Source organism: Pyrgilauda ruficollis, unplaced genomic scaffold, assembly GCF_017590135.1.
Source record: "Pyrgilauda ruficollis isolate IOZ18807 unplaced genomic scaffold, ASM1759013v1 scaffold21, whole genome shotgun sequence".
In the NCBI taxonomy this organism is placed as follows: Eukaryota; Metazoa; Chordata; class Aves; order Passeriformes; family Passeridae; genus Pyrgilauda; species Pyrgilauda ruficollis.
The window spans coordinates 4,092,753-4,102,990 of record NW_024520318.1 but is presented as its reverse complement, the minus strand read 5'-3'; the positions used below and the strand labels follow the sequence as shown (position 1 = coordinate 4,102,990).

Sequence of the window (10,238 nt, the reverse complement as noted above, 5' to 3'; positions counted from 1 at the left end):
GCTCATGTGAAGCCTGGCTGACTGAGAGCATCATCCAATGAGTGCTGTAGCTTGGCTGCTGAACCCATCAGGGGCTGATCTGGAAGATAATGACTTTAATCAGCATTAATCACCTTTCCCGGCTGACTCAGACTTTGGCACGGTCTGCTGCCGCTAAGGATGCCACTGTCCCCCCCCAGCCCGGCCCTGCAGCTCCTCTCTCTGACCATGTCAAGGACAGCAAATCCCAAGCCCGAGCAAGACCAGCTCAGACCAGCTTGTGCAGATGTGCAAAGTTCGTGAAAGCCGAGTGTGCTAACGCAGAAATATTTGGCAGCATGAGTAGTATTTGGCAGCACTGGCAGTGTTACCCAGAATCCACAATATCTGACAGCACAGCCATCAGCTGGTGGTGCTGAAAGGCTCACTGTTCACACCACTGTAGGATTTTTAATGACAGGCTCTTTTAATGTAATATTCTGGGTAATTTTGTTGTGTTCTATGTCCATATACACAGCTATCTCCTCTGATAGGTGTGTACTGGCTTAGAGCTGGCTGCTGAGAGGGCTCTGTGTATGCAGGTGTCTGTGTATGGATACACAGAGAGACCTGTATACATCTGTGTTTATATGCGGCTCTGTATGTGATATATACACATGAATATATTTTAAAGCAGGTGCTAAGTGCTATTTAAATAAAACTCTTAGTCATTTTCTAGCTGCTTTGCTACTAGAAAATGTGCTGGAGAGGTTTCTTCTCCCTGATTCAGCAAGAGGATTGTGATGTGACATGCACACCCAGCACAGAAGCCAAGGTAGGTGTTGAGCATCTCGAAACAGGCTCAAGCCCCTGGCACGTCACATTCCCAACTGTTCAGCTGAGAGACAGCCCCAAACCAGCCCTGTGGCTGGATCATTTGAATTTTCCAGATCCACTCTATGTCTTTGCAGGTCTCTCATTGTTTCGTGTGTGTCCCAAACACGGGGATTGGTGGTGGCTGCTTTGAGCTGAGCGGTGGCCAAATAATGCGTGGAAGACTTGGGTTTCTCATTAACTCCAGAGTTGATATAGTCCCATCTCTCCAAGCACCAGCCCGTTTTCCTGCCTCCATCCCAGCTCTGCTGTCCTTCCTTCCCTGCCCAAGCCTGCACCTTGCTCTGCAGCCCAGGACAGTGACTGTTCCCAGAAGGAGAGCGGAGGAGCAGCGGGGTGGATGAGAAAAGGAAAATGCAGAAAGAGAAGGTAATCATGGATCGCCGGTATTCTTGCACTAGACTTAACAATGAAATGACTAGAATTTCTGCAGGACCCCAGCACTGAGCAATCCCTTGCCAAAACCAAAACCAACTGAAAAAAAAATTCCCCTCCTGTAATTAATTGTGCACAGGAGCAAAGGGGGAAAAGGGCCAAGGGGCTATTTTTATTTGAAGAGGTCTGTTGGCTCATTGGATAACTTTAACTATGATGGGAGGAAGAAATGCTTTAAATAGTGCTGCTGAAAAACACCCTTTTGGTGTTTCTTTCCCAGCTGTTGTGCTCCAGGGATGGGGATGGGAAGGGGAACAACACACTGCTGCTGCTGCTTCTTGCACCTCTGTACTGGGCAGAGCTTTGGCTCCCATGAGCTCCAGGGCCTGGACAAGCAGTGGAGCAGGGAGAGCTGGACTGTCATTGTGGGGGCCTGATCTTGCCTGTTCCCACAGCCTTTCCTTCTCCTTTGGAGCAAGCCAACCACCTGTGCTGCTGCAGCAGCACCCCTGGATGCCACTGTCCCAGCCAACTGGGCAGCAGGGTCCCCTGGGATAGGGGTGGGATGCAGCCCTCCCCCAGTTTTGGCACTGCTAGGACAGTATGATGAGGTTGTTCTTTGCTTCCTGCCCCAGCACCTCACAGGAACATTGGTCCTCTCCGTCTTCACTGCGGTGTTGGGCTTCTTCCAGTATGGCTACAGCCTGGGGGTCATTAATGCCCCCCAGAAGGTAAGTTGAGCCCCTCAAGCTGTGCATGGCCAAGGAACTACGGCTTCAGGGCAGCCAGGGTCAGTTTGTCCCTTGCAGAAGCCCTCAGGAGGACTCTGTCCCTTCCCAGGCAGTTTCTCCCACAGAACAAAGCCCCCATGACAGGGCAGTGGGCTGAGAACACAGCCAGGACGCTCCGTTGGCACTTCCCAGGAAAAGGAGTGGGGCTCTGCACACAATGGAGCCGTCCCCACTGTAACATGGTCCCTGTGCCTGAGCCAAGGGATTGTACCCCTCCACCAAATCCAGTGCCAAATCCAAACACCATGCTCAGCCCAGTCCCGGGAGGAGGAATGCTTTGTATCTGCCCTCATGGCCCCTCCCCGCTGAGGTCTGGGTCTTGTGGAGCTGGGGGACCCAAGATTTTACCCCTGCAGAGCCTGCAATGCAAATCTTTTTCTAAAACAGAATAAAATCCAAAACAGGGGTTGGGGTGGTTATAGATCTCAGCTGAGGCGTTTTTCTTCTTTACCTGTCACAGGTGATAGAAGCGCACTACGGGCGCGTGCTGGGCATTGTCTCTCCAGACAGATACTCCACCAATGCCTCCGGGGAGGATGGCACAGAGGGCACACTCCCACCCCCGACTGACACCAGCGAGGACCTCGCTGCCTCCCCACACATCCTCACCATGTACTGGTCCCTGTCTGTGTCCGTGTTTGCCATCGGAGGCATGGTCTCCTCCTTCACCGTGGGCTGGATCGGCGACCGGCTCGGGAGGTGAGAGGCTCGTGTGTGCTCTGACTCTGTGCCACAGCCCAAACCCTTCTGATTGATTTTTTCCCATAGAACTATTTCCTCCCTGTAGAAATACCATTTGTGTTATTTTCAGCAATTTAGGAAAAAAAGGAAAAATAACCCTCTCAATTTCCAAAATACTGTTTCAGCCAGGCTGGGCTTTTTAAAACCCTCAGTTACAAATCAGACATTTTATTGCAACTTGAGCGTTTCAGAGAGCAGCTGATGAGCAGCCTTGATTAAGTTCTGAATTCCCCCTTTTCTTTCCATGGCAAAAGGAAGAGGAGGATAGCTGCATGGTATTTGCACAGGATGTAAAGTATCATTTATAATATCATTTTAACTACTCTGATTGTACCCTGGTCCCTGTATTTTGCAGTGCTTGCTATCATTGTTTTTCCCCTGTAGTACTGATTAAGTGACTTCACAGTTCCTCTTGTGTGTTGCAATGGCTGCTTTGGCTGAGAGAGGTGCCAGAGGAGCTGTGCTGCTGCTGCCTTGCAGAGTGAAAGCCATGCTGGTGGTGAACGTCCTCTCCATTGCTGGGAACCTCCTCATGGGGCTGGCGAAATTTGGGCCATCCCACATCCTCATCATCTCCGGGAGAGCGGTCACGGGGCTGTACTGCGGTGAGTCCAGGCTGCGTCAGCCACTGAAATCAGCTCCTTGGTAGCATGCCCAGGGCTGCAGTTCAGAGTTTCCCATATTTTTAAATACTTTTTTTCATTCAGAAAGGGGTTTCACAGGTGGGAATTTCCCTGTTCTCCCTATGTCTGCCCTTCTTGATCCAGGATCTTTCCCAGAAGTGTTTGGGTTGGCTCTATCATATTTTTATTTTACACATCCAGAAAGGAGCAGGTCCCTCTGTATCTCAAGGATGAGTCTTGCTGGTGGCTGCTGCAAGAGCACATCACTAGCCAGGCTGGTTAACATCTTCCCTAGACAGAGAGCACAGAACCACTGTGCACAAAGAGGATATAGCCAGCAAATAATTGGGAATTACATTAGAATTAGCTTGGAAATAACAGCTCTTTATACTGTCACTGGTATGCAAATACAATTCTCCACTCTGAGGTTTCAAGGCAAATTTTAAGAAGGTTCTTCACCCTGTGATAACTCCAGCAGATAATCCCTGCTCTGTGCTCTGATGTGTGTGTTCAAGTAAAAAGGCTTCCCAGGTTGGGGCTCTGAATGCAGGGACATCCCAGCACCTTTCCAAGGTGCAGGTGGCTCCCAGCCAGGCGTGAGGGGCTTGGTGGGGTGTGGGGTGCAGCACACAGGCTCCATCCTCCTTTCCTGTTTGGGAAGTGCTTTCTGCTGGTTGCTGAGCTGTGTCTGGGAGAGGTGACACCCACGTGTGCTCGCTGCAGGGCTCTCCTCTGGGCTCGTGCCCATGTATGTCAGCGAGGTCTCTCCCACGGCCCTTCGAGGAGCGCTGGGGACGCTGCACCAGCTCGCAATCGTCACAGGCATCCTCTTCAGCCAGGTAAGCAGGAAAACACACACATCCAGAGAGGGTGTTTCAGAGAATAGGAAGATCATAGTGATGTACTGGGCTGTTGTTCACCATTCCACCCCAAAACTGAAGGAGTGTGCAAAACAATCTGCTTTAATGGGGTCAAACCTCTGCTTTCAGTAAGAGGTGTCTTAATAAAGACAACTTCTCAAGAAATAAAAAATACTTCTGCAAATAATTTCTCCTCTCCCTGAGGAATTTTTTTCAGCATCTCATCACTGTCAGGCTGGATCCTGAGCATGAGACCCCTGATAATCAGGTTCTCAAAAATGGCTTCATCAGGGAAGGAGGGAGCCCAAAGGCCCCATCAGCGTTGCCCACCACGGCACAAGTCCCATCTACACAACAGTTGGGCACATAAATGTACAGAAAACAAACAGATCCAGAAAAAGAGTTGGTATTTGCTTCTAGTTTTCCCCCAGCTTGTCACTTCAAAAGACCATAGTGGTCAATTGCTTTCTCTTCTTAGGGTACAAAATGATCCATTCAAATATGCTTCAATTATTCCAGATCCTTGGACTAGACTTTCTTCTGGGCAATGACGAGATGTGGCCCCTGCTCCTTGGTCTGTCTGGTGTGGCTGCCCTGCTGCAGTTCTTCCTGCTCTTGCTGTGCCCTGAGAGCCCCCGATATCTTTACATCAAACTGGGGAAGGTGGAGGAAGCTAAAAAAAGTAAGAAAGACATTCTGGGCTTGTCTAGAGTTGGTTTTATGCTTTACATAGTACAAAACAGAGAAGGAAAAGCCTGGCTGAGGACTCAGATGTGATTGTGGTTGGTCCATCTCATGCTCTGAGCTGCTGAGTTACAAACTAGCTCTGGACCAAAAACTATTGAGACATTTGCATGGGACTGAGCAGCACTGCTGAGGGATGAGGCTTGAGAGTGATCTCAGGGCTGTTGCAGAGCTGATGTGCTGCTGCCCCTGACTAAGCAGATGTACCCTGGATCCTTGGCTTACCTTGAGTTTTGCCTAAAGAGATTTTTGTCCTTACGTATACAACTTATCTACCACTGAAAAGAAAATGTCAATCTTTTTTTTTTCCCTAAGATCTGAAAAGGCTTAGAGGAAACTGTGATCCAATGAAAGAGATTGAAGAGATGGAAAAGGAAAAGCAAGAAGCTGCTAGTGAAAAGAAAGTCTCCATAAGACAGCTTTTCACCTCTTCCAAGTACAGGCAGGCTGTCATTGTGGCACTGATGGTGCAAATATCCCAGCAGTTCTCAGGAATCAATGCGGTGAGTCTCCCCAAAATGTTTGTCTCTCAAGAGATCCATGCTGAGCATGAAAAGGCAGTTCTGGCTCCAGCCAAGCCACGCAGGGATGGAAGAAGGCTTTCCCATGGCTGTAGTGGGCTCCTGGGTCCCTGCCAAGCTGGCTGTGGGAGGGCAGGAGGGGAGAAAGGTGGGAGGGAGTCCAGCACAAAACCAGCTGGCACAGCAGGCCCATGCTGAGCCCTCCCATGATCCTCACCTACCCAAGTCTGTCAGCAGTTTGCTCTCTTTCATGACATCATGCTTACCCCAGAATAACTATTTTCTAGCTGGTTTTAGCTAAACAACTTTTGCATCACCTCCTGGAATACCCACCCAGAAACATTAAGGAGCACACAGGGATGCCCAGCCTACCAGGCTCCAGGCCATGCCCATCCCATCCACCAGCCACCCTTTACCTCCTGCCCTTAACTTTCACCAGACGGGAATAACCTTATTTTTGGGGAGAAGAAAAAAAATGGGAGTCATTACAATGAGAATATTTTATAATTAAGATATTTGTTTCATACTAAGATATTTGTCTTGAATGCTCAGTGCTGGTGATCTGGATTTCAGATTAAACACAGACTACATAGAAGAAAACAGATTTAATGTGCAAATGCAGTAGCTCAAGAGGGGAATTTCAACTGGATTTTTAACTCCCTCAGGCTCCTATGAAATGTTCAGCTTTAATTATTATAACAAGCCGTTAAAAGTTGAAAAATTAATCATAATTAAATTACGCCACATCTCAGCCAAGCAAGTGCACGCTCTTCCCTCATGAGAACGAAAAGTTTCAACAGCCCTGTTGCCTAATCCTTCATCCTGATGTATTCTGATAGATCTTTTACTACTCCACAAACATTTTCGAGAGAGCTGGGGTTGACCAACCAGTTTATGCAACCATCGGTGTTGGAGTGGTGAACACGGTCTTCACTGTTATCTCTGTAAGTAAATACTTCTGCCCCCTGGACTACAAAGACACATAAGGTACAGCGTGGTTTTGAAACATGATTTTATCCTGGACCTGGGATTTGCAGTGTTGCAGGACTGACCCTGAACACCTTACAGGGAAATATCATTCCCTGGGAAAGCTGAATTTGAAAATTCAAGCCTTGACATGTGGCTATCGATCAGCACTGCTAAATGCCTCGTGAGTGGAAACTGCACCGCTGTGTTCAGGGCAGCTCTGAAAACTCTGCATTTCCCCCCAGAATAAAAATTGCCCATGAGACTGCAACTCTGCAGGCCCTATTTCCCCAGGGAGCAGGCAGGGGATGGGGACTCTGATGGGGAAGTCACCAGCTCCCAGTCTGCTCTTACCTGTTATCTTTCAAACTGTTTTCTGTATGTACATAGCACCTGCACGAGTGATATCCAAAGGCTATTCCACAGTAATAAAAGTAATCCAGCACCTATCCTCATCCTATCTGTGCAGGGCTCTGCAGCAATAAAAGGATGGTTCTGTTTCCACAGACCTTCTCTTCATTTGTCTCTCTCTTGAGAGGATTAACACAGTTCCTGTCAGCTGGCAATTAGTTTTATAATGTGGCCATTAATATAAGACCAGGAAATGCCAGGCCTATTTCCCTCATATCTCTCTAGAGATTTAGGGAGTAAAGAACTTTCACCAACATGATGCAGGACTGGCTGCAAGGCAGAAATACACAGCTCCAAGAGATTTAGGACAAGGAGACAATTTTAAATTGACAGAGAGGATGATTTGATTAGATATTAGAAAGAAATTCTTGGCTGAGGGTGGTGAGCCACTGGCACAGGTTTCTTAGAGAGGTTGTGGATGCCCCATCTCTGAACTGTCCAAGACCAGGCTTGGTCTTGTGGAAGGTGTCCCTGCCTATGACAGGGGGTTGAAATTGGATGATCTTTAAGGTCCCTTCCAACCCAAACCATTCATACCCCAGTATGTGTGAGAGGGGATATCTTGGATTAAACCTGCCTTAGAGAAAGTCCATTGTAGGCCCCATGAGGAGAAAATGTGAAGTTATTGTGAAATGAGGCACAGAGGTGTGCAGCTGGAAGAAACCTTTCTCCAGCATGGAGGGTGTCCTGCAGTTTGATCCCCATGGTTGTAGTACTTGCAGCCTTGGGCATTTGCTCTTTGCTTCTTTTGTCCATGAGCAAAAATTAAAAATTACCTGCTTTTGTCAATAAATGACAGACCCCGATCAAAAGGCAGAAGTACTGACAGCTGGGTGGACCTTGAAAAGGGAGAAGGGAGCAGAGACTCCTCTGCAACTTCACGTGTCAGCACATGAACTGCCTCTAGCAAAAGAGACGGTCCCTGGGAAGAGTAAATCATGGCTGTAATGGCAGCAAAGGTGGAGCTGCTGGCCAGAGGTGTCCTTTCAAGCAGAGGGAAAGGAGCAGGCAGCCTCAGAGGCTGCTGCATGGTTAGGCCAGGACAGCTGCACTGTCCTCTGGAGGGAACTACAGCTCCCTGTTGGGTGAGGTGTCTGGTACAGACTTAGGTATCTGTCAAAAGCTGGGTGACATGGCTGGAGTCCACCAAGAGGAGCTGAGAAGGAGCAAACTAAGCTTTGTGACTACCAGCAAAGCAAAAGGAGTCTGGGAGTGATTGGAAGAAAAATCCTGACTGCAGCTGCTACACAACTATTCCTGCCTTAGGACAGGCAAGGTGCAATGGCCCGTGACGTGACCTGAATTGTGCTACATTTTGAAGCCTGATTTCAAACTAATGCAGACCTAGTAAGTTTTTAGTTCCTGGAAGAAAAAAAGAAAAGGCAGAGAGAGAAAAAGTCCACAGTCAGCAATTCATGTGTAGGAGCAGTGGGAAGTCCTGAGAGCTTGGAAATGCATGGGCTGTGAGTGTGTGTGCCTTTGCCTTGCCCTTGGCAGGGTGACTGCTCAGTCAGGCTCCCCAGCAGCTGCCAGCACAGTTTCTGACACTTGGAAACCAGCAAATAAATCTATACCACTAGAGCTAAAAGAGCAAAATAACAAAATAGCAAAAGTGTGGCAGTGGTAACAGGTTGGTTATTGCTAATGGACCTGATCCTGAGAGTGGTGGTGCTGCACACTGAGCTCCTGCATGTGTTTCTACAGGTCTTTCTGGTGGAGAAGGCGGGCAGGCGGTCCCTGTTCCTGGCAGGTTTGATGGGCATGTTAGTCAGCGCCGTGGCCATGACAGTTGGGCTTGTGCTCCTGGTAAGGATTTCTCTCAATTTTTTCTCCCTGGTTTGAAAACAAGAGAAGATCCCATCAAAGTCAGTCCAAACCACTGCTGCAAGCTCCTGTCAAGATTAAAAAGCAAATAAGGGGTGGCCTCCTTTGCTGAACACCCTGGTTATTAAAGGGTGCCATTCTGCCTCGTTTTGCTGAGCTGCAGGCAAGGAGAGGGCTCAAAGTAACAGCTGAGCTGATGGCTGTGAACTCCTCCAGGCAGCAATGCTGGCACCACATGCCCAGCCAGCACCTGGCACAAGAGTTTAAAACCTTAATTATTCATGTCCTGTCCTCCTTTGTCTGAACAGAAAGAAATTTCTGAAAAAGGAACCTAAATAAAGTAATTAGTGTTAATTAATGAGAGTTAGTTTGGGCCTATAACACCAACCTCTTGCAGAGCCAGTTTGCCTGGATGAGCTACGTCAGCATGGTCGCAATCTTCCTCTTTGTCATCTTCTTCGAAGTGGGGCCCGGGCCCATCCCCTGGTTCATCGTAGCCGAACTGTTCAGCCAGGGCCCGCGCCCCGCCGCCATCGCTGTCGCCGGCTTCTGCAACTGGGCCTGCAACTTCATCGTGGGAATGTGTTTCCAGTACATAGCAGTAAGAAATCTCTTAAATCACACAAATAAATGACTGGCACGATCCCATGTGAATGTGCCTCCCACATTTCCATCCCCTAGCCTGGCTGGGATCCTCAGCCAGCCAGGGTAGGAAGGGGAAGCCATCCCTGTGGCGCTGATGGTGGTCTCCCCATTCTCACTTTCCCACTGCAGGATCTGTGTGGACCATACGTGTTTGCAATCTTCGCGGGTCTGCTCCTCATCTTCTTCCTGTTTGCACACTTCAAAGTGCCGGAGACGAAAGGAAAGTCCTTTGAGGAGATTGCAGCCGTGTTCCGCCGCAAGAAGCTCTCGGCCAAAGCCATGACTGAGCTGCAGGACCTGCGACGCGGCGAGGAGGCATAGACATCCCATGCACCCAGAAAGGAGGGACTGGGCATGCACGACTGGGCATGCACCTCCTTCAGGCACCATGGGAAGAATGCTGGGCAAAAGTCTCATTTCACAAAGACCTTGCAGCTAGCAGACCAGGAGGACCCATCCATTGGATTCCTTCTGGCTGCTGCAGTTCACACCTCCCAGCCACAGGTGCTAACCTGGCATTTTACTCTGAGACACTTGGGACAACCGGGCTGCAGGAAGAGCTAGGGAAAGGACAGGAGGAGTACAGTACGTGTCCATCTCAATGCCCTTCTGGAAGAGCCCAGTGGGACAGTGATCTTACCAGACAGCATTGAGCAGGGCCGTCTCTTAGCTGAAATGAAGGAAAGAAGGGCTGGCTGATGCTGCAGCCTCATGTTTTACTTTTTTATCCCCATCTCTCTGCTTCATTCTGCTGAGTGGTCTGGTGTCTTTAAAATCCAACTGCTCGTGCAGTTGTGCCACCAGCACACAGCACTGCTCACCCCAGGTGCTAAGGAAAACAGGTGGAGCAAACATCCCCTTACTCTTGCTTCTGCAGAGGAAGAT

General features: G+C 49.0%; 1 protein-coding gene across 1 annotated transcript; it reads left to right on the top strand.

Annotated features, from left to right (window-relative positions):
- The first annotated feature begins 1,206 nt into the window (after nucleotides 1-1,206).
- On the top strand, nucleotides 1,207-9,674 carry SLC2A2 (solute carrier family 2 member 2). The gene is made up of 12 exons (XM_041467810.1): nucleotides 1,207-1,221; nucleotides 1,863-1,958; nucleotides 2,479-2,514; nucleotides 2,554-2,717; nucleotides 3,240-3,364; nucleotides 4,106-4,221; nucleotides 4,762-4,924; nucleotides 5,302-5,489; nucleotides 6,347-6,451; nucleotides 8,589-8,690; nucleotides 9,106-9,309; nucleotides 9,483-9,674. Exons 1-12 carry the CDS (start codon nucleotides 1,207-1,209, stop codon nucleotides 9,672-9,674), a joined length of 1,506 nt encoding a protein of 501 aa, XP_041323744.1.
- Nucleotides 9,675-10,238: the final 564 nt, after the last annotated feature.

Excerpts from the sequence above, each read along its gene's own strand:
- SLC2A2 (XM_041467810.1), top strand. Across the intron at positions 2,718-3,239 it reads ATCGGCGACCGGCTCGGGAG|AGTGAAAGCCATGCTGGTGG; the intron begins GTGAGAGGCTCG and ends GCTGCCTTGCAG. Across the intron at positions 8,691-9,105 it reads CAGTTGGGCTTGTGCTCCTG|AGCCAGTTTGCCTGGATGAG; the intron begins GTAAGGATTTCT and ends AACCTCTTGCAG.